General features: G+C 44.6%; 1 protein-coding gene across 1 annotated transcript in view; it reads right to left on the reverse strand.

Moving 5' to 3' along the window:
- Positions 1–640: 640 nt before the first annotated feature.
- The window catches only part of LOC144120522 (uncharacterized), a 54,173-nt gene continuing 30,829 nt past the window's right edge, over positions 641–23,984 (reverse strand). Inside the window, exons 2-5 of the mRNA XM_077652992.1 lie at positions 15,495–15,684; positions 12,277–12,419; positions 7,184–7,334; positions 641–1,142 (exon numbers count right to left, since the gene is read on the reverse strand). Coding sequence (XP_077509118.1) covers positions 887–1,142; positions 7,184–7,334; positions 12,277–12,419; positions 15,495–15,684 — 740 coding nt within the window. The 3' untranslated portion in view covers positions 641–886. The remainder of the gene's footprint in view (positions 1,143–7,183; positions 7,335–12,276; positions 12,420–15,494; positions 15,685–23,984) is intronic.

Here is a 23,984-nt window from a genome sequence, read left to right on the forward strand (position 1 = left end):
GACGCAGCGCTCGTCCTGCCATCTCAGCTCTCCGCCCTGGGAACGCTAGCGTGGAAATGAGCGGGCAGTGGTTTGAACAAATGTATCGAAACTGTTGCCGACGTACCATTTGGCTGAACTCCGTTAAAATTACCTCATTTCAAGTATTTTGCAGATGCATTTTTTAAGAGTAGTTTGTATGCGCCTAGACAACGACGTTGCAATCGACTCACACCGTTCTGTACAATTTAGTCTCAAACGACAAACACTGCTAAACTCTCGCTCTGACAGCAACAACAAAAACAACGCAGTGATGTAGAGTTAATTTAAACTCTGAAGCGGCCTGTTTGCTCCGCGGTCCTCATAAAGAAGGGTCCTTATAAATTACCTGCTATATCAACAAGGATAGTAACTGACCCTGCATGACCAAAGTTGTTGCAGTCATGCCCAGTTTCGCGCACTTTGCCTTGCCTGAGTAGTCATAAAATTTCGAAAATGAATGAAAACTGCCTCTCGTGTGTTTAAACTTTAAACAGTTGCTTTTTTTAAATAGTTACCTGCTCTGTATTTGCCAGAGATTGTCGGTGGACGTATCTGCGCTTTTAGCACATTCAGTAACGCCAAGTGTACGATGTGGGGGCGAGTGCCTTCCCTTATGGCCATTTATTTATTTATTTATTTATTTATTTATTTATTTATTTATTTATTTATTTATTTATTTATTTATTTATTTATTTATTTATTTGCGCAGAAGCTTTGCGATCTCTTTCCTATGATTTGAGTCGAGGTTTCTTCGTGGTCTCAGAAAGATACGAAATGCCTTTACCTTTTTTTTAAAATCACACACCGTAGTTATGCTCCCCGCGTTACTTAAGTCACAAGTCGCTCTGAATGCGGCGGGCTCCCGTCAGAGCAGAGCGGTGGCGACCATGCAGGCAGCGACAGTGGCGCCGAATAGGCCCCTTGCGGCCGTCAGGGTGGCCCCCGGCGCGGCGGTCGAGGCGCCCTGGCTGCACGTCGAGTCGTACGTGTAGGAGGCGCAGTGCTCGTGTATCAGCGGCCCCGACATCTTCTCCGTGTAGGTGCGGAAGAAGTCGCGTCCCTCCTCTCCACAGAGCTCCGGCATGTGCACGTAGTAGCAGTGCACATACTCGTTGAATGTGCTGCAAACGAAAGGAAAAAAATGGGAAAGGAGGAAAAACATTGGCTACTGGTGCTGCAGATGTTCACAATGTGTTTCGAGCTGATAAGTGAACATGATAAATAAAAATGCACAGAAAGTCTGACTTCATAAAGAGCGAATAGTAAGGTTAAGAAATAAATGGGAAGATGTGGGGTTCGGCACTACGACAGCACCACCACTGCACACAGACCAAATACCTTAGCGCGCTAAAATCGGTTATCAGACGGCTCTCGCTTAGATATTTTGATTGTTTACTATATGGCATCTTCGCTGGTATAATTATTCTCATCACCAGTGCTATTTTTCTCAGTCGTGCCATGATTTAGCTCGAATGCAAAGCATGCGCACAGAGGAACCAAATTCGCAGAAATTTATCTTCAGTTCAGACTCAGCGAAATTTCCGCGTGATTCTTCATAGCATTGTGTTTCTAACACGGTCTTCAAAATCTTCAGAATGAAATGAGAATTTGGTCCAAGAAAAATGTGCCTGAAGGAGAATGAAGTAACAATCTAGTAATAAGAGATAACACAAAAGTCATTTCCCCGAATATTTGCACAAGTATTTACACAATGAGAACTTTCCTGCAGCTTCATTATTTCAAAATTCCTGGCTGTTCACGTGCCAAAGCGGCGCTGTGGGTTATGAGGTGCAAGATAGTGGAAAGGTGTAGTGGCTTGGAGTGAAAAATGTGTTTCTTTGATCGCTGGCGAAATCTAATTACAAGGTTTTTCATACATTTCAGTTTCATCGTAATGCGATCACCGCAGATGGCTTCCAAACGTCCGCCTTGGGCTCCCGAATAGCCCCGAATAGCCACTTATCCATCGCGGCAGGTACCTACCATTTATTAAAAAAAAGATATCTATTTTATTTATTACAAGGGTGAAGTAAAACTGCGACATTAGCCGTTCATTGAATGTACGGTTGGTGTAAGGGCAAGCTTAAGGTAAGATTCGAGACTCGGCATGTTTTTCATGGCATATCTGCATACAGGTTATGTGCATTGGACCCAAATCGAAAGATCGAAAGTTTTGTGTCATATAAAATTGTGGCGATATTTGCGCTTTTTTTGAAAGCCATACCTAAAAAAGTGAATACAGCCAATGAAGCAGAAACAAACGCAGCGAGATTCTATGCAGTAAATTCATCACGTGGACCAAATGTCTTACTCATCTTCAGGAGCTTTAAAACTACCAAGATATTATGTGTAATATAAGCTACTTAAAGTAACGCTAAATCGAAGTAGTAGAAGCACTAGCAGCATAGGCGAAAAAAGCAAACGAATAAAATAGAGCACAGATACTTCATACGTTAATTTTCTAAAGCGGAATGAGCGTAAAGACACGAAAAGCGTGCGTTTAGTTTTGTGCAGCTTGTTGAAGTTTGAATTTATGCCTATATAATCCGGCACTAGGCATCCTTGTAAAATATTAGTAGGTGTTTTTTTATCCTTGCGTTCTATCAATGAAAAGTTGTAGATGAACTGCATTCCTTTATTTCTTCAGCACGAGCTTTGTAGTATTTTGTTAGTAAAGCGTGCTCTGTTGCAAGCACAGCGTTATTGAGAAAAAAGCTGCTTTACAAAAGACGCCCAGTTGAGTGCGTATACTCTAGTAAGGCCTCATTGGTTTAAGTGCCAGCCAGATAAGTTGACATTGGGCAACCAAGCCCTCTCTTACTATCCTTTCTTCCACAATCTCATTTGCTTACCTTTGTGTCTGCTTTACCCGCGCAGTGAAAAAGAGGGAGCGCCCCTTAAAAGCGACATCAACCTGACAATGGATGAGCAAAACGTTGTTCTCTTTTTTACTAAGGATTTTTACTAAGTTGACGCCACAGTACGGCAGCATTGTGAACTTGTCTACGCGGTATCGGCACCAGGAAAACCGAGCCGTTTGGTGCACTGCGTGAGTGGTTCAGAGGCTCAATCAGATATATTTGTCGGAGTTTTGGGGTAAAAAAAAAGTATTAGACGTATTGTTACATAAATATCTTCCTGGTAACGAGATAAAAATGCTACTCAGCGTTATTGCTTGAGTTAACTGGTGTAATCGATGTAGACGGAGCTTTCGAAAAGGTGATTTTCTGCGCAGTAGTGGAACACTTAAAGGATGTTTCATCGAGACTATAAATTTAGGCTAGTTGGTCATGCATGTTGAAGAAAGGGAAGCGCGGCCTTAGATAGTGTTCAAAATAAAAAAACAGTCTAATAATCAGCGTTACCACCAGTGTCCCACTGCGCGGTGCTTTTCCTTTCCTCATTGCCACCATAGCTAACAGACAAGCACGGACAGCAGTACGACGACACAGATAGATTGGGCATCATCATCATCAACAATAATGAAATGAGATGAGTCGTAGCAACTCATGTCCTGTTCCGAGACCAATGACCTTTCTTCATGACTTCTGCAGATTGGCGTATTTGCGATGAACGTTTAATGTCCGCACCTTGTTCGTCTACAGTTATGTGCGCTACACCTAGAATAGAGGTGAAATACAGTACACTTGATGTAGTGGCAGATCACTCGTCAGCTGAACGGCTAAACAGCTATCTTGCCCACCTGTTCTATGAGGAAGCCCTCATACTCTCACCCGCATCGATCAAGAATACCAGAGTGATCTAGCGTACCAGACACGTACAGTGGCAGGGGCATGGCCGCGTAGGACCACTACGCGTGCGTAACAGGCTTACGTAAAGCGGGCATACGTCTCCGCTATGTGAAATCTCCCTATTAGACGTTTTTAGCCTACCGGAGACGTACTAGCGGTGACGTACGCCTGTTTACCAGACGACTCCTGCGCACGCGCTGTGACATGGGGGGGGGGGGGGGGGTGCAGCCGGTGTCACTGGGCTTGCGCCGCCGGCTCCCGGTATACCGGTATACGTCACTGCTAGTACGTCTACGGTAAGCTAAAAACGTCTGTTGTCACCATACATACGCACGTACGAACGCACGTACGATCTTTTACTTTTGCCTAGCAACTAGAGTTACTACCGAGCTTATCCTAGTCACTCAGGTAAGCGCGGGTAAATTCGGAGGGTCGTCCCGCCAGCTGCGCGAGAAGTTGCTCGGGCAGAGGAACACGGCTCGCACAATGCCTACCGGTGGCTGTGATAGAAACAGCCACCTGCCACTGTGCCGGTCGAGGACTCGCCACCATCTGCGACTGTTAAGCAGAGAACGGTCAATTCTGCTTATATGAGCATTCCATTAAGGATGTCATGCCATACCTTTAAGGCGGAGCTTAAGTGCCCCTCCAATAGAAGATTGAATACCTGTTTCTGCACGTCTACTCGATTTAACTACGTTAAACCCTCACCATTTTTAACAGTGATGCACGCTACGTCAGCTTGGTAAGTATCAAGTTCTGACACTCAGTGTGAGGGCACGGGTTCAATTTCGGCGTTGGAGGCCGAAACTATGCGTATGCGAAATGAAAACACAGCCGTATGCTGATATTTTCGTTCTCGTTATAAAATCCTGGGTGCTCGAGATTAATATGAAGCTTTCCACCACGGCGTACTAGATATGCAAACATTGATTTTGTACCGAGACTCACCATGACCGCGTAGTTCTTGTCAAGCACCAAGTTTATTTAATTAAAAAATATAATCTGTCTGGAATAGAAGGGGCTATGTAAATATAAGATGCTTTTAGCAAACATCGCCGAGCGCAGACGACGGAAGAAAACATCTTGAAGAACGAGTATTTTTGTGCATGACGGTCCTAATAACGAAACACCTTATTGCAACATACGTGTAGAGTCCGGATTTTTTTTCCTATAGCAGGTATGGTCAAACTGTTTCGTTGTAATTTAATTTCTTTCTGATTACTCTCTACTTTCGGCCCTGTACCATGCTCTTGATGTCATTGAGATCAGTCACTCAGACAGGCGGATGGGCCCGAAGATCTTCCACATTTGATATCCCACTGCCAACTCTTCAGCAATCATTGCAAGGCACTGTTAAGTGCTTTAGGACTCCGACAAGACGGCCCCGTGCGCCTGGAGCATGTCCTTGGACCCTGGAGGAACGCGACTTCGGGAGTGTGCCGGACAAAGGCATTTCTAGTGTTTCTAAGAGGCACGGGTTTGGCGGACATTCTTTGGCAATATTATGTTTTTGTGTGTTTGTGAGTGCGTGAGTGTGCTTGATTTCACCATTCACCCTTCATTTTTTCTTCTCATCTTTTTTTCATTATCCTCTTCTTTCATATTCTCTTCTTTCACATTCACCTGGAGTAGCATGCCAGGCCGACAACCAGGCAGACCTCTCCTGTAGACACCATATCTCCTTTTTCATTAAAGTGGTTCCTCTTCCTCCTACTCCTCCACAGGCGGATGGTAAGAATCGAATAGAACCGGAAGGAATGAATTATATCACAATGGCCTTAACTTCAATAAGGGCCTTATTTCAACCGTCCACAAGTAAGTGCAAAAGGAGCAGTTTAGCCAAGAAAACATTGCGCGGAAAAAGGTGACGTCGTTCTTCTCGCCTTCAACCTGTGAACACAATTTAAAACATATATGTATATTACAAGTCGAACGCGATTAAGGAATCTTATAGCCCGAATAAACACGAAAGGGCAAAAATTTATGAGCGAAGGCTGAAGTAGGAAGACTGGCGAGCCTTTTTAGCTTGCTTGTTCACAGCGCAAGCAAGGTGACAACCGCAGAGCGCAGCTTATCTGAAAAGCTAATCGCACAAAAATGCGCTTCTAGTTTTGTCATTCAATCGCTTCACAACACTGCTCATCGTCGATGTCGTCGATTCTAAGTTCCCTCAAATGTATGCGTCACCAGTCTGCCGCTTCGCTTTCGCGCCGTCCGTTTTCAAACACTAGAGAACAACTTTTCCTCGTCTCTCGTTTATTGTTCTACACTCTAGGACAAAAATACTTTTGTCTCATAGGCGGTTTGCACTATCCACAAACAAGCACGAATAAATCATGCAATTTAAAAGAAAGCGCGATTATAGCTAGGCTAACCACAGAAGCCACGAAGGAAGCAAAAGCGCCACTCTACGCCCTGCGCACGAAAGAAGCGGTCATGCCATCTGCCTGAGGCTGCCCTTCGTCTCCCCTGCCTCTCTGTTGCCCGCGGGGGAACAGCCCACGCGCTCCGCCCGTCCGCCCGCCACGCTGTCCCTTAACTAGGCCTTTGCTATTTGCACCATAAAGAAGGTTCAGCAATGCTTCATGACTTCCGACACGCTTTTCTCAACGCAAATGGGTTAGACTGGGCCTCTCCTGTGTTCTCTTTCCTCCACCACATAACCAGTCCTCTTTAAAGACGCCATTATGGCTCGATTGACGCGCCCTCTCTAAGTTGAGAAAAATGCCCAGACACGATCATTCGGCAGACACGACAGCAGCTCGCGTTATGACGTAAGCGTCTGATGATGATTATTATGTTTATGATGACGATGATGATAGTACAGGCTGTATTTTCGGGAGCGGGCGATCGCCGGGGCGCCACATTGCGACGAACAAGGGAACCGAAACTTCCAAATGGTCCCCATTAAAAAGAAAGTACCTGGCTACCATTAAAATGTACCGATTCGAAACCTTGAAAGCATTAGCTGGTGAGAAGTTCCGAAGCGACAAGGAATACAAGTAGTAAAAGAAAAAAATTGTATAAATTGATTCACATAAGCAAGAATAGATTTCACTTGGACTTAGATTTTAGAGCCATTCAATTTTTCTTGCTAAAAGAGAAGTAAAGACTTCTTAATAATAAGCAAGTGTAATTTCGGTCTTACAAGCAGATAGATAACAAGGCTGTACTTGATGCGAAATAAATCTTAACTAGTGATTTGAGCCAGCTTTTGTCGCTCCATATTGTGATAGAAAGGCTACTTTTTTTTCTCAAAAATTTTTGTTAAGATCTCAATCGAAAACAACATTTTTAGCACATTTTGTTTCAACGACTTAAGCCTAACCCATATACCCATTTTGTTTCCACGCGCACTATCCCAGCAGTGATTTGTACGCGATGGAAGTGATCGGAAACCGGCATACCAGCAGGTCCTGCGGAGCCCTTCCTCGACGTTGGCAGCCTCAGTCATGTCAGTGGACGCCTTGGACCACTGGATCATGTTCTTGTATTTCTGCGAACACTTTCCGCCTTCCACGAACAGGCTCTTGAAGCACGGCGCCAGGCGGAGGTAGTCTGCACAGCAGCGAGGCAGTCAGCACAACACTGCAGTGTGTGTTCACAACGTCTCGCAAAGCATAGCAGTTGGAGCTGGGCTTGTGGACGAGATGGGTAGACAAGCGAGGTGTCAGGTATTCTCTTCATTAAACGGCTGTACGTTGACATCATCAATCTCACTCGTTTATAAAAGCTGAGAACAAGTGACTCCATGTAAGCCTCGGTGGGTAACTTCATACGGAGTCGACTGACGTAGGACGATGAGGGGCTCATTGTATTACGGGCCCACACCAAATACGCCAACAGTCATTGAAATCAAGTAGAGTCTAGGGGAATGGAGCTAATCTTTTTTTAAGCTTGGTGCTGATGATGGTTTGGACTAAGTTGTGCAGTCGTTGAAATACATGATAATCTTGTCGAGAGTAGAAAAAAGAAGGCCACGCCGCCGGTGGGATCTAAACCCACGGCCTCCGAATGTCGTGTACTGCGCTGCAAAGCGGTAACTTTTCTTTAAGTCGGAACTTGTCTCAGGCGAGCGCAGCGAGAGAAATTTTCTCTGTCAAAATCACACGACAAGACTGCGGTGAAGTGGTTTTCGAATATGGCAGCCTAGATATTTTGCTTTTGGTATTGCTTACTTTCTTTCTGGTGGCTGCATTCTTCTTCTTGGTGCCACAATTTTAACGCCGCTTATCGAAATGCGAACAAGATTCTGCATGTTTCTTTTCGGCAGCATCGAAAGCGTAAGTCCTGATTCCCGAATAAGAGGGTGATAACGCATTTAAAATGCAGAGGACCCTTGGTTCGTTCTTTTAATGTAAAAGTGTGTTACATTGTTTAGCTTGCTCTCTTCTGATGAGCGGAGCACTGCCTACATAGAACGAACAAAGAGCGGCGCTCTGAGCACGAGGCAGAATGACCGATGCACAACTTCACGCATGCCATCCGAAAGGGAAGGGGGGGGGGGGGAGAGAGAGATAGAGGGAACAGGGGTGGATGCCGCTGAGCGATATCGCGCAGCCAATTTCGCGCGTCATCGTTCATCACGCCACGAGGGCGAACGCGTGTCTGGGGCCGAAACGGTGCAGCCTCCACCGCGGCGCGCCAGCGAACAAAAAGGAAAGAAGCCTTTCACACGCGAAGCAGTTTGAGAACGCCGGAATGAAAGTTTACCGACAACCTCATCCATTCCTTTCTATCTCTCTTTCGCTCTGTTGTTTTCCGGCGAGAAGGCCAAGGCTGAGGAGCATTTCTTGCTTTTAGTGTTTAAACGTTTGCGCCTGAAGCTTTTGCCTTGTATAGAAGCGTTTGTTTTCTATTGAAGCAAGTTTGGTGTCAGTATTTTCTTTTCTAATTTGATCAACGTCCAGCTTTTTATCTTTCTCTCTAGCAGTATCCGATAGTCCCTCTGCTCCAAGAACAGGAGGAAGGCCACCCCCGGTATTATGCTCTTTCTTTCCCACATCTCATCTGGCCAATTGTTACTGTCTTCTTTCATTTTTCTATGTTTCTTTGCTACTTCGATCGTCGCGAAAGTCTTCCGCTAATGATGAAAACGGCTTCAAATAAAAGAAAGAAAGGAATGGATGAGGGGCGTCGCATCCTAAATGTAGAAAAAGGAACGTGATATAACACCACCGTGGCGCTGCGCTCAACTTTTCCTCATGTTGCCGTTCGCGACATTCGGCCACTGAGTGCTACTTTTTTTTTTTTTGAAAAGGCGGGGGAGTGGGGGAGGGTATCTGTTTTCAACTTTGGTTATTTTTACCTTTTTTATTTGCTTCCGCGTGGGGTTAATGCTATCTCTATTTTCTTTCCTTTTTCTGCTCGCTTCCTGTTCGTGCGAGCCCGCCACGGCCTGCCCCACGGCGTTGAAGAGATGAACTCGCTCTCGCATGCCGCTACAGGCTATGGCGCACAAAGATGCCGCCTGCGCCGAGCGGCGCTGATGGCTTCGTCGATGACTGCAGGTCGTGCTGCGGTGAAGCCGCCGGTGCAGTGAGATAGGCGCCAGCGCGGGCCACCCGGAAAACCCGCTTGATGCGATTCTTTGATTTCACTCGACTTCGCACTGCGTCGATTTGTACAGAAGCGAGAGCCACCCAGGAGTGAACTCGGGCGATGTGGCACAATGGGAGAAAAGATACTGTCGAATAAAGGGTGTGGAGCGTCAAAATCAAAAACGCCCATGCGTCAACAGATCGAGTGAGCTTTAAATATATGATACTTAAGAACATTTTCTTTTGAAACAGAAAAAAGGCATAGTGAGGTTTTTTGGGGTATTTTACAATGTGCGTAGTCGCATTGCCTGTCGCTGAAAGAAAAGTGAGGACCTGTGCTTGACTGAGCTGGAAAATAAAGGAAAGCTGTTAGGAATATTAGTTATCAAGCCTTTTTGGTGGAATTCAAGATAACACGAACTTTGAGTCTTTCATAGGTACAAGTGCAGTGGGTAACGGTGGGAGCGAGAAGATAAATGTGAGCGGAAGAGGAAGGTGTAAACCAGTATGAAAGTTAAATTCGTAACCAAAACAACGCAGCAAGAACACACGACAAACAAAGAAACATACACACACAACACACGCTGACCCGTAACTAGGTTGTTTATTGAAAGCCATAATAATGAAAGTTAAATAATGAACGTGTGTTCGAAAAAAGGAGTCTTCCGGGCAGTTGCACCGTGTCCCTCGAGTGGTGAATCACCGTCAATAAAAAAAAAAGAGAGAACATGCAGCGAAAGACACCAGTATTTAGCAGGCATAAAAAAACAAACCCGACGGCCAATCTAAACACGATGAAAAGGAAGTTTAAATGAATATATTTAAAAAGAATAAAGAGTGATGTCTACTATGCAGTCTACGCAATGGAAGGTTCCGGCCGAGCCAAACGCCGGGCATAGCAGGAAGGTATTAGTGTGTGGAGTGGGACAGTCCGATTATTTCGTGAATGAGTAGCCTCAGTAAGTTTACAAATAGTCAAATAGACGGTACTAAGATACTAGCATCTTTGTTTTAAATCATCGACTAATGAATGGTGTGCGAAATTTTTTGTAGCAAAAATTTGTGATTTCTGACTTAGTTCTCGCAAAAGTAACTAGCCATCATCCATTTTGCTTTATGCTCAAGTAAAAATCAGCCGACGACTATCATCTGAATTAGGCTTTATCGACATAGGCTTTATCGACATAGGCTTTATCGACATAGGCTTTATCGACATAGGCTTTATCGACATAGGCTTTATCGACATAGGCTTTATCGACATAGGCTTTATCGACATAGGCTTTATCGACATAGGCTTTATCGACGTAGGCTTTATCGACATAGTTCGCTTAACAGTACCTCTTGCTGGACTAGTTGGTGTAACATCGTGTAACAAAAGTAAAAACAGTGCTATTTCTTGCACAAACACACAGAAAGACCAGACAGGGCGGGCGCTGTCCTGTCTGTCCTTTCTGTGTGTTTGTGCAAAATTTAGCGCTGTTTTTACTTTTGTTACTTTTATTGACATAGGCTTTAAGGATTTATCGACATGCGTAGCTGCAGATGTGTCTGCTAGAAACGCCGTTGTTTTCTGCACGACGCATTTGGGAGGACTGACACGAATGAGGTGAGGAAAGGATGGTACGTTGTCCCACCCCGTCCTCTGTCTTGTCCGGAAGCAGCAGTGAAGAGATCACGTATGTGTTAGAGGCCTAATGACGTGTGATCTTTTTTTACGTTACACAGTATTGTTCCGACGTGAGTGTCTGTGTATAAGTAATCTGTCTTGCAGGAAAGCAGTTGAGAGAATCACCGATGATGTATAGCTACTGTTCGCTGCTTAGGTCTAACTATTTATCTTCTTGTGATTTTCGATTAGATTAACTCCTTCCACTGAGTGTTCCGGAAAAAATGTCTCTTCAGATAGTAGACGTGTCGCGTTATGTCGTTTCGCAATAAAGGAAGTTAAATGGACGTCTTCACTTCGGTTTAGTTAGGGGTAGCATAATTATTTTGAAATGACAGCTTGCTGAGTGAGGTAATGCATTCTATTGTGGTGAGAGAGGCTATAAAATTGCTCCAATACAGGAGGCACCAGGAGCGCACCAGTGGTGTGTCCCGTATTGTGACGTTTTCTTCGCGCATTACACGGCAAAGATTTTAGTTTCGTGATCAAGATTGTTCACAATAAGTTGATACGAGCCAGTATTGCTGAGAGCTCTTTTTTTCAGAAAGAATTTGGAAATAACTGAAAATAAATTGTCTATAATTTGGTAGAAAAAACACCTGAAAAACGCAAAGCCTCGAATGGCCTGATACTGTGGGCTGTGCCAATTAATTTGTAACCAAAATATAAGTGAAGCATAGAAACAAAATACCACTTAACTTATTTGTGGCCGCATTAAAAAGTGCGGACGATCTGGAACAAATACGGAGTCGGTGAAAAAAAAAGGAGGAAAAGAGAAACACGTTCTTTCGTTCGCCAAAGAACAGAAACATCGTGCTCTAAATGCCACAACCAGAAAAAAATATATATGGAAGAACAAAACGAATGGAACCGTGCTTCACATTACTCACTGATTTCAGTGCATCTTACTTCAGAAAACATATTTCTGAGCGTTTTTACCGGTGCCCCCATTCCTCATTTTCAGAGACCCACTCTTCACAGCTGAGAGGGTGGAATGAGACAAAAATGTGTTCACTGGAGGTGATTTTAGACCACTATATTTTACATCTTGTGGACATTGCTTATCCTCACTTTTATACGGCTGTAACTTGTCGATACCCGGCAAGTGGAAAAACATCTAATTAAAACTGTTTCACACCATCCGACTGTCCCCTGCCCTAAGTAAACCAAGAGCTTCTTTTTTTTTATTTCGTCCGAATTTGCGAGACGCTAAAGCCAGTGTATCTTAAAATGCACGCTCGAAAAAAAGACTTCACCTTAGCCTCGATCGTGTTTTTGAGCTTCGGACACTCACCATTCTGCATGCGTCCGGGGCTGCAGAGCTCGTTCATGACCTGCCTCGTGCCGTGCACGACGTCGTTGTAGAGGATCTGCTTGAGCCGGTCCGAGCAGCGGGACATGTGCTCGTCCACGCACCTGTGTCCCATCTTCCACTTGCTGCGCCCAACATGCGTGCATACATGTGCGAGTAATTCAAAAGGAAGCAACAATTTTGCGTTCAAGAACAATTTCTCAACCTCTGCGTAAAACCTGAAAATGCATTAAAGAGGTACAGCGACTATAGAAGGACACTAATAATAAAAACGTTGACTGGACGTTTACGCTTGTCCTACAGCAAATTTCAGAGACAGATGAGTGGGGTTGTAATGTAGACGCCAGTTGATTAACTCTGGGCAAGGGTGCTTATTGTTGGTTGTGCTCAATGTAGGGGTAGAGGTGTAGGGTGCGCACGAATCACTCCCTACTGTGTTTCATGCCTGCGACCATGCCTCACGCATGGTCACACACGGTCGCTTATACATCCATTCATATTCATCCATGAAGGTGGGCGTCCGGCGGGATGGCCGCATCGCCGCCGAGAAGGGTGGAAGGAGGGAGAGTTCCCTTGACGTCACACGTGTCATCAATGTGTTCGGACCAATCAGCGCGGTTCGTTGTCATGACTTATTGCGTTACAGCGCCAGCGACGACGACTTTGCACTAAAGGGACATGAGGACGGATCGAAATTGGTCTGTTTGGATAGGCTACCGATAGACTACCGACATGTAAGCTGACAGCGGTCGACGACTAGAATGTCGAAAGGAGAACGGCGACATTAGTAATTTACTATAGACATATAACCGCCCTACTGATGCTCATGCACTGCCTAATCTGTGATGATGTTATTTGTGATAAATTTCTGTCGACAGTCAGCGCTTATTATCTGTAGCTTGTTCCTTCTGACTTGCGATTTATCGGAATGAAACAACTTCCGCGACGAGCGAGTTCATTGCTAACGCCTGAATAAAATTTGTGTAAAAACATAAGAGGAGCCTCACTGTTGCGCCGCTTAATTTGAAGAAATGATTCCAGACAAAGTCAAAGCGAGCCGTCTAACATAAGCAAAAACAAAAAGTATCAACATAAGAAACTTTCACGCAGTTTCGATTGAAGGCAGTAACGCACAAGGAACTTGCTCTTTCAAGATGTGTTTTACCGCGAGCATGCGACGGCAACCCAGCACATTGCGGACACGAGATGTGCATTCCACGCCTAAAAGTCTGGAATTCCTGGCCTACTAATAATTTGCTTACGAATGCCTTCGCTGGAGCCTAACCAGCTCCCGTCTGATGAAGCATATTTGCGTAAGGATTGCATTTAAGCTGGTAAGAAGGAAACAAGTCTTCGCTCTCTGAACGGGTCTTATATAGGCTCAAACAAGAACGATGGAATGAAAAAGGGCCTTACTATGCGCTTCCTTTCTTTTTTGTTTGTTTGATTCTCGATTTTGTGGATATCGAAGTACGGTCTAACACTTGGTTCGACGTCCGCACATGGTTTCGAAAAGAAAAGAAAAAGACATTGTCGCAAGAGGTGAAAACTTTCCAGCCGCATCGCGCAGTACTGACATGAAAGCTGTAAGCAGCGGACAGACACACCGTTTTCAACTTTTATGTCGAGGACTGACACTCCTGCACAAGTTTCCATTGCCGCGCGGCAGGCAACCGACTTGAATATCTTGAAGGTGTAACCGCATATAATGGTACCCATGGCAGACTTTTTGTGTAGGCCGCGTGAGTCGTATGAGAGCTAAACATCATTCAGGTATACTTTAAATGTCCACAACATATGTCGAATCTGGCCGATTCCAGTGACCAGTGTCTGAACGTCAGGGCCTAGTTGGAACCCATGTACTCCGGATCAGTAGCCGGGCACCCTAAGTACTGAGCCACCCCGGCGGGTAACCTGTTCGATTTTTTTTGTTGCGACATACTACGACATTTTGTTATATCCGGTCTTGTTCGTTATTTAGGGTTCTAATTACGACATACTACGACACTTCGTTATATGCGATCTTGTTCGTTATATTCGATTTTTAGTTACGACATGCTGCTAAGACACTTCGTTATATCTGGTCTTTTATTAGGTCCTGTTACGGCATACTACATCCTTTCTTAGCAGTACACATCTGAGAGCAAGTAATGAATACTGTTACCAAACCCCGAACCCACGCATTAATGTGTACGCTAATTCTTACTTTGCGAGGACGATAGCAGAATGGAATGATTTGCCAGCATCTCTCTTAAAGTCCAGTACATTAAAAACGTTCGAAAAAGCTATCTGCATTTCGCACTAAAAAGTTTTTTTTAATGTCATACGGCTAACCGCTTGGTAATTACATCTCTCCTAAGGTGAAGGCCGGAAATGTAGAATTTTTTTTCCTTTTCTGCGTGAAATAACTGTTTTAAAAGTGAATATTTATTAACACTGCTTCTGTAGAAAAATAAAAGCATTACGCTGGAAGAACTATGGTTGTGTAAATGAAGATGAACTTTGTGTTTTTGTATAATCAAAAGGAAACATGTTACTCCAAGTGTCACGCTCCACCACTATAACGGCCCCACGGTCAACAGTATTCGCAAATAAATAAATAAATACCCCATTACCTACATCACGTGACTTGGTACCGCGATTTGTGGATACGTTCTGTGGGCACGTACTGCGGGCACGTACTGCGGACACGTACTGCGGACACGTACTGCGGACACGTACTGCGGACACGTACTGCGGACACGTACTGCGGACACGTACTGCGGACACGTACTGCGGACACTTCCAGCGGACACTTCCAGCGGACACTTCCAGCGGACACTTCCAGCGGACACTTCCAGCGGACACCTTTTTCGCTGCATGAGCCATATAATGCTTTCGCATCAACGAAGCTCTCGGGTGTGTCGAACGCGTCGACATGCTCTGTCAATCATCGGCCAAAGTGCCGGTACGACGCTGCGGCATAAACGTGGGACTCGTTTATGCAAGTAATGGGCATGACGTTTCTGCTACGACCAGCGTGACGTCATCCTCGCGGTCAGCGTCACCAGAAGTAGCGTCCAATGAACAAATCAATCGAAAACGAAATGCTACAAAAGTCCTCTGGTCCCTTTACAGAATATAATTAATCAGCGCTCGACTGCTGGATTGCGTTACATCGACATTTGGAGATACATATGCGTGCGCAGTGGACGCCATACCTGCAGAGTATGTCCAGCTCGTGCCTGGTCGACGCCAGGGCAAGCTCGTCCGACTCGGTGATGCTGCTGAGCTTGCGCATGCACGCGTCGAACTCGTCCATGCTGCAGCTGGCGTTGGACGAGGAACGGCCGCTTCGGCGGGAGAGAGTAACCACTGGGGGCGCTGGCGTCGACGTCACGGCAACTGAGGCTGCAAAAACAGGATACTTTGATGCCCTAACTCCAAGAGGAGACTCGGAGCGTCTCCCTGAATGAAGGATCATAATATCTATCGCGGCCCTAGCAGAACTCGCAATATGATTTAGCAAATCGTTGAGTTGGACTAGTTGGTACAGGTTAATCGTAAAACGGCGCAAAAGACGAGGAACCAGAGAAAGAAAGACACAGGACAACCGCTGACTCGCAACTAAAGGCTTTATTTGCTAAAACCTCCCTAGACGAGTTGCTTCACCTTGGAATTTACACAATTTTCTAAAATACGCTTTTTGAATTAGAAGAGCGCTTTTTCCGGCGTTGCATTGTCGGCTGTGAACTACATCAGAATATAGCTAAGACGTGCTAGCTGGGACTCAGACGAGCGCGAGGCAGGGGTGGGCGAGGCGACCCAAACCATGTTGAACGAATTTGCAGTGCCCGTCACGAACGGCCCTCAAGTTCATTTAAACACCGAAAGGTGGGCAACTTGGCAGCTACAGCCACGAGGCATATTGTATCAGTGTGAGAGAAGGCACAGCAAGTACAGTTGCTGGACTGTGAGCCCTTATAATGATACACACGCACTCTATGCCCCTGGATCAAATTCAAAACACAACTGTGTGTTGGAACAATGCTCGGGGTAAACTTCGAAAGCAAACAAGTGCGCCAAGTAAACAATGAATGCGTGGACAGCATTTTGAAACACCCTGAGTACATGTTACGAGAAAAAGAGACGCCCAGATTTTTAGGTGCGTCTGCAGGTTCTATTGCCTCGTTATTGATCATGTAAGTGAATGAGAACAAAATGGTGCGAATTATAAACAGTATGTGCTTCCACTTACTAGTTTTTATGGGCCCCTTATAATCGCAGCGTTTTTGAGTTGGAAGGAGTCCAGTTTGCAGGGACACACAGTAGGCAGAGTTAGTAATTTGAAATATATCACGCAAACATACACGTAAAGTCTGATTTCACAGCGTTTTTTTGTGTTTTTTGTCGTTGCCGTTGGCATCGGCGTCGATAAGCTGAAGTCCCACCAACGAGCCCAGCACCTTCGGTATAAAAGGCGGATAATCTAACCACAACGCCACCCGGACTGCTGTGCCCAATACTGGCAACATTCAGGCAGCCAACGCCAATTACATAAATGTCCTTCAACCCGACTAACTCGCTACCAACGCAGGAACGGTCACCGCATCCAGGAAAACATGCATAGACCACGTCTTTCGAAGCAGAGATCTAATTAATGATATGCAAAACATATGCAACACATAAAAGTGAATTTCAGTGATAACGAAGACGTTATAGCTACCTTTAAATGAACAACATCAACTTTAGTATACCTGCATTTCTTCGTGATCATTTTAGTCTGAGCAGGGTCACTCGCGTTAAGAACTCGTAACCTCCTGTGATGTTTTTTTTAGATATTACGCAAGTGTGGAATGATGTACGCCATTAACCAGAACCCCAGTGAACCTCCAGTTTCCGGTGCTATTTACACGCAATTTTTTCCGCCGTTAAGCGTCAGACACTGGCCAGCGAGTGCTACCACAAAAGATTCGCTCACAAAGGAAAGTTGAACGCACCACCTACGGTACACTGGACCAAAAGAAGGAAAAAGTAATTGTCCACTCACAGCTAATGGGACTTTTCATTTCGAATTAGCTAAACGTTGGGTAAAGAAGTGGACAATGATAGAACCTCTATACGCTTCCTCTGCGAACAATTCTGCAGAAAGAAAGCACCTGGAGAAAAAAAGAACTATTACGATACACGGTGATACCACAGTATTGAAGGACTCTTGAATACGAATGGACAGCGCACTTGAGTGGTGTTCCGGTTGCAATGCCATCACTGTCACTCAACCCAGGAACGGGGCATTGACAGCTACGCTAGATTATTCGTAGAAAAGCACAGAACATGCTACGAGAGCAAACCGTTATAACGAGAGCGAGACAAAGGACACATTATTGCAGGCACGACGCAATTAAAAGTGGCTGATGAACTCTCCTGAACGCTCGTTTAGTAATGTTTAGCAACGAGGCTCTGTCTGGGTGCGTTTATTATCACAAGAGTCCCTCCAACTTTCACCACGGGCTCATCCCATTTTTTCATAGTTAACGTGATCGTCCTGCCTGAGCCAATCTTGCGCCTCCGAGCCGTTCCAGACGACCGTAATCTGGAGAAAATTAGCAGATATAAGAAGGGCTCAAGTTCTCAGATAAGTCTGCCTATTGCGGCGGCAGCGACTCTTGATCTCCAATAGCGATGGGCTTCTGCTTTCCGAGCTTTCCACGGCACGCAGTGCTGCTGGCATTAGGTTCGTCCCGAAATAAAACCAATACAAAGCAATGAAAAATTTCAGGATGATAAACGAGTCTTGGGGACAGGACGCGCATCGCACCATAAATCATGAAGACAACGGCTTTTGTTTTCCTTGAAAAAAGCCATTGGTGGGAAGAATTCGCCTTTAAAACCGGTGCCTGAAAGTTTAATAAACATAAGTACAAAATAAAAGAGAAGTCGGGCTTCAAGCTTCTGTTCTGAGGACAATTTGTTTCAGAAAAAAAAACTTTTCTCTCGCTGTTGTTGCAGAGGCATTCTTGATTACGTGCTTGTTGGCAATATTGTTCTTGTGTAACAAGAAAGTGTGTTGCTTGGTCCTTGAGAAGTTGCTTGGGAAAACACAATGTGTCCCGATAGCCTGGTAACACTCTAATAGCACGGCCGCCCAACGTTGGCATCCTTGAAGCAAAACAGAAAAGAATGTTTGAAAAGAAAAGTTTTGTGAACTATCTGGTTGAAGAAGAAGATTAAAGAGAGAGGGTTCTGGTGTAAACACGAGTCTATTGTTTGTGACATCAGCCAGATTGCCACCGGCTCGTTGTCGTTCGAAGGCTGCGCCATAGTGTACACGATGCTTTGCAAGAGAAAATGCTATCGCAGCGCTCGTTCGTGCTCATCCTCAAATTTGCATTGAATTTGCGCTGAACTTCGGCAGAGTTTGTCGTTCGCCTGATTCGACAGAAAATAGAAGAGTAAAATTCAGAGTTGTGCTGGGGAGTCCTTTCGTTTTTGCACTTATCCTACACAGCAACATCACTTATGCATTGCACGTTGTTGCCCCAGATTAACGATCGAGCCGACAGAGTGCGGCTTGCATTGCAACGGTTGAAAAACTTGCAATCCAAAAACTCATTCTTTTTGGTCTCAGATGTAGTGCCATGTGGTTTTTAAAACACTATCAATAAGTCATTTATTCGTGAATTCTGTTCTACTCTTGTTAAAATACTAATTGTTTTTTCAAGAAGTTATTTTTTACGAAAACCCATTTGCCTGAACGAGAAATATGAGGGTAAAAAAAAACTGCAAACGTAGTTTATACGACAAAAAATTTTAAGATGAGGACAAAATCGTGCTCGCAAGCGCTTCTGGTCATGGTTCTGTAAAGTTTCATCATTTATTCCGAGGTCACATTCACAGCGCATTTCATTATGAGCTGGATCTTCTAGATTAGAAAAATGGCCGTTTACCGTAGGAAGCAACGAGGCTACAGACCAATGCTGGCCAACGGCGTCAAAGGAGCTGGCCAATATAATAAAGGGCATTTAAGCATGAATATGCTTGTGCATAACCACTCTTCCTTTAGTGAAAGTCCGATGCGCGGTAGCCAAACGGCCACGCAAACTCGTAAATAAGCATAAAAAATTATAAGAATCTTGGTTTGTTTCTAAATAAAGACATAGCTATTTTGACTACGTAAGTTCGTGACCCCATGTAGCCATGCTTCAGGCGGAGAGCACCACGTCTGCCAACAAAATTATGCTCTCGCGAATAAAAACCTTGCGTCTAACAAAGCCACTTAGTTTCTTTTCGTCCGTACAAGAAAGTAAGTGGTTTGATCGGGAGGGGGGTAAATATTGGTTAAATGATATATGCGAAAGCTCAACAAAAAGGATAATTACGGCGATGGTTGTCTTTTAATCACAAAATTATTCTGGGCTTCCACCTCTCATTATTCGCGTTTGCTTCCAGATTTGGGACCTCCACGAGATCATTGCTGCGAGGATGCCTCGGTTGCTGCGAGGGTGCCGACGTTTTAAATTACATTGGAGTTCAAATCACTAACACTTTGAACTGAGATACCGATATTGACACTATCTGCGTGAGTGCCCTGAACTCCCTCTGGTGTTTGCGACGCAAGCTGCCCAAAGCTTCATTACAGGTGAAATTGGCGGCGTATAAGGCTTTGGTGCAGCCTCGCCTCAAGTACGCTTCTTGTTTATGGGATCCATAAACAGCAAAATCATAGCTAAACTAGAAGGAGTACAAGGGATCGCAGCCTGATTTATTTGAAATCGATGCAGAAGAACCAACAGCGTCAAAAAATGATCAACTTTCTTGGCTTAGAATCACTCCTGGCGAGACGCACAGAGGCCAGACGGAAGTTGTATTTTATATATAATAATTTATTAATTTTGAAAACAATTGTCAACAGTACATTACCCATGCTTCCCGCGCAAGCACACGTCATAACAATGGAAAAATGATTCAAGAATATCCAGTTCATAGTAATACATTTAGTCATTTTTTGTGAACACAACCGCCAACTGGAACAAACTGCCGAAGTGCGTAGTGGATGGCTCGAATGTGGAAATCTTTCTTGATACCTTGAGAGCCTTCAGTGTGTGAACTTTGTGATGTGTTCGTTTAATATTTTATTTGTGTACTGTAATATGAGCATGATCGTATCATGTATCTTTGTATGCAAGTGTTTTTGTACTTTTTTATGATGTTTCATTGTGATATTTTGGGCTCACTCTTACTTGGAGTCAAAGCGAATCTGCAGCAAAATAAATAAATAAGTAAATAAATAAATAAATAAACGCCAGAGTCGCTTTTAAATTTTGATCTGGAATAAGAATTCAATGCATAACAGTGGTATTGGACAGTTTTCTCTCTTCAAGATGCGAAAGTGCTGCTTTCCGCAAATATATTTTCGTGTTGCTGAATTGTGCACCGACGCTCGCCCGGCGAACGAACGCATCTGGGCCCGCGTGACACCTCCTCTCTTAGCCTCAAAGAAGACGGAGTGACCGAGGACGCGTGAGCAGCGCTCCTGCTGCGTTGTAGCTGCGGCTTTTCCATGGCCTACACTGTAGCCTTGCTCGGACTAACTGCCATTCGCCGACGTGTCATCTTGTGTACTACGCATGCGCGATAATAGACTTTTTTTTAATTGGGAAGGAGGTGGATTAACGAACTTTTATTTGTCTTATGACAAAGAGAGCACGATTAAAAGCAGACATTCCCGTTGCTTCTGCGGTGCGTCTTGTTTTGAGATGATTTTATTCTGCTTTTTAAAGACTTTGCTCGTGATTCAGTGGCTAACAGTTCTAGAGCTTTGTTGCCTGGGCGTGTTTTGTTTGGAGCTTCATTTCCTACCGCTTCCCAAAGACTGTAAATAGCTCATGTACATAGAAAATTGTTTCACTGCAATAAATACCATGCTTCGGGACAAAAAAAGCTCTCTTGCCGCTATGGATTAGCGTTGCGTTCTTGGATGAGTAAGACAGCGGTTCGCAGCCGCTTTCTTCTCATAGTCTTTCTTCTTCTCATAGTAACCACCAGCATGCAAATCCATTAAAGTTTTCCCCTAAGGGGAAAACTTTCAATGATTTGCGTCCTTTGGGGGGCAATAAAAACAAAAAAGATTTTTTCTTGGGAATGCGTGTCCTCTTAGGTTGCATTGAGATGCTTTCGAGCAAAAATCAACGCTTTCACTCGAAATCGACTCGTTCATACCTTCGATCTTTTTTTTAACATAACCAGCACGCAAATAATCTACCATTCCCTGCTGAATACGCGTTACTTTGTTGGTTTCATTCCGAGGTCTTCTGGAGCCAAAAATCACCGTTTAAAAATCTTTAAGACTAGCCGGCAGCAGAAACAGGAAGTTGGTGCGCTGTACCATTGGCGTAATGGAAATGCGCACTTCCTTTCCATTTGTGCATGCGCAGTAAGAAACTAGTGCGCCCGTGAATGTCAGATAGTCTTACAAGGCTCCCTGCAACAGCTTATCGCTATAAAAGACGGGCGACGTTAACGCTTGCTCACGCCGAGTTCCGCGACTTATGCAGCAAGGCATGCGCGAGCGTACTGGATGATCATTTATTTGCTCTTGTCGAGAGTCTGGCGTAAAATGTTTCCTCATAGTATTTCTGCATCAGTCAGCTTGAGTGGAGCGAAGACCTGATTAATGTTTTTTTGTACTTTTTTTGCAGCCGCGCTGGATACGAGACAGGTCGGAACTCGCATGGTCTTTCAGATGAAAACGTGAGTTGATTGAGCGCAAACTCATCAGCAGTCCAGCGTTTTCATTATTCGCACGTTGTACGCGAGCAAAGCACACGCATAGTGTGCACTGATCCACAGATGCGCACAGCTCACTGAGAGCTCCAACAGGAAAGGGAACAACCAGTCCAGACATGACCTTTACTTCTATGCTTATTCCTGCATGAAAGTTGGAAATAACCTCTGTTTATTGTGCACTAATAGGAAAACTACATAGAAAACTTGAAAACTACTTGTCACTTGTGCTCGAGGAATAATTACCAAACGAACGCCCACAATGTGTTTCCTTTCATTTTGGACTTGGCAAGAGAGCGTAAGTTGATGTATTTAAGGAAATGCGGAAATAAGCATCGTGTTCACATGATGAACAGAGAACAGTGCTTTGTACAAGCAGAACTGTCGTGTTCTTTATTTGAGATTTGATTTGGAAGAAGTTTTTTATCAATAAGAAGACATGAATGCAGTCATACGTATGCGCTTTGCAGCAAAACTGTCTACTACAGAATGTCGCAAAAATTTTCACTTTTAGACTTAACAGGAGAGCGAATGGAAGGGGCGGGGGCAGCGTTAAAGGTAAGCTCAGCAGGTGTTTTAAGCATGCGCGGAAACTCATTAAGGTAGGTCACTGCCCCCTTTTTCGGGCTCTTTCGTACAAAGCTGCAAAGACGGTGATTTCAAGAAGCGCTCCGTCAGCTGCGCTGCAACCCTCCGTATTCAAGCCAGCAGCGAGCTTGGCTTGAGTCTTTTGAGTTCCAAACGTCAGCATCACACAGCGCGTGTTCCAAACGGAAATTCTATGAATAAGATTTCTATTTTTGTTTCCTGTCAAGAAAAGATAACTTTCAAGCCATGTTCGATTCGATGTCAACATCGACTGTCGCCAAGAAAGCAGATACAAGTTTCACTTGTTAAGTCGTACGAAACAAAAACATAGGTAGCTGTGCAAAGCGAAAGAATCTACTCGAACATCGTTAATACCACGAAAGAGGCAAATAAGTTTCCTCTGTACTTTACATTTTTGGAGCCGCGGCGAGATACAAAGGCGCAGAAAAGCTTTTGCGGTGATCTCGTTTGAAAGAAACTGTGAAGTCAGCAGGTGGTGAGCCGAGAAAAAAAAGGTGTACGCCACCCTACTGAGATGAAAAGGAAACTTTCGAGAGGGCGCTTCGCGTGGTCAGCAGTTCAGGAACACGGCTTCAATGAAATTCGTACCGGTCCCTCGACGGTTTCCATCTCTTCGGTTCGGCACTGTTCTTTCTTTTGCGTAGGTTTATACCCATCATCCTCTCTGCTCGTTGCTGTAAAAAAGTTCCCGGTGCTTGGGATGCCTGGTTGCTGACGTTCTCTACAAAACTGATCCTCTCTAGCAAACTTCTCTTGCTGATGTTGTCTGCCAAATTTGTCTTGTTGATATTCTCTACCAAACCAGAGTGTTAAAGAACAGTTAGGTTCAAGCCCTCGTGTGCGCCAAAGGAGCCTTCTCTGCCACCAGCGCTCCTAAGTGTTCACTTAACATGCTCAGTTACCTACACAGTTCCTCATTAGCTCGCACATACTCTTCGGCAGTAGTTCATTCAACCTCATATGTCATCTAGCATTCATAAAAAATGCAGCATAATTGCTCGCTCAGTCGCATGATATTCCTTGCAGTGCTTTCCCCCTCCCCCGTAACTTAATTGCGTATATCAAGAAAAATAGTCAGCGCAAGACTTGGTCCAGCCCGCATGCCCTGCCATCACGTATGAAGTTCTGAGGCGAACGTAAATATATGCTCATCGAGTGTTGACAACAAATAGCACATTGAAAAAGTGAATAACCGAATGTATTTCCGCAGCTAAGGCTGCTTCGCACTAGAGCAGGTAGTAACATCCCTGCAAAAACAAAAAAAAGAAAGAACAGAGACCACCATTTCCTAAAATCTGGCAACGGGTTGCTTTTGTCTT

This window comes from Amblyomma americanum, chromosome 2, assembly GCF_052857255.1.
Source record: "Amblyomma americanum isolate KBUSLIRL-KWMA chromosome 2, ASM5285725v1, whole genome shotgun sequence".
NCBI classification, from domain to species: domain Eukaryota; kingdom Metazoa; phylum Arthropoda; class Arachnida; order Ixodida; family Ixodidae; genus Amblyomma; species Amblyomma americanum.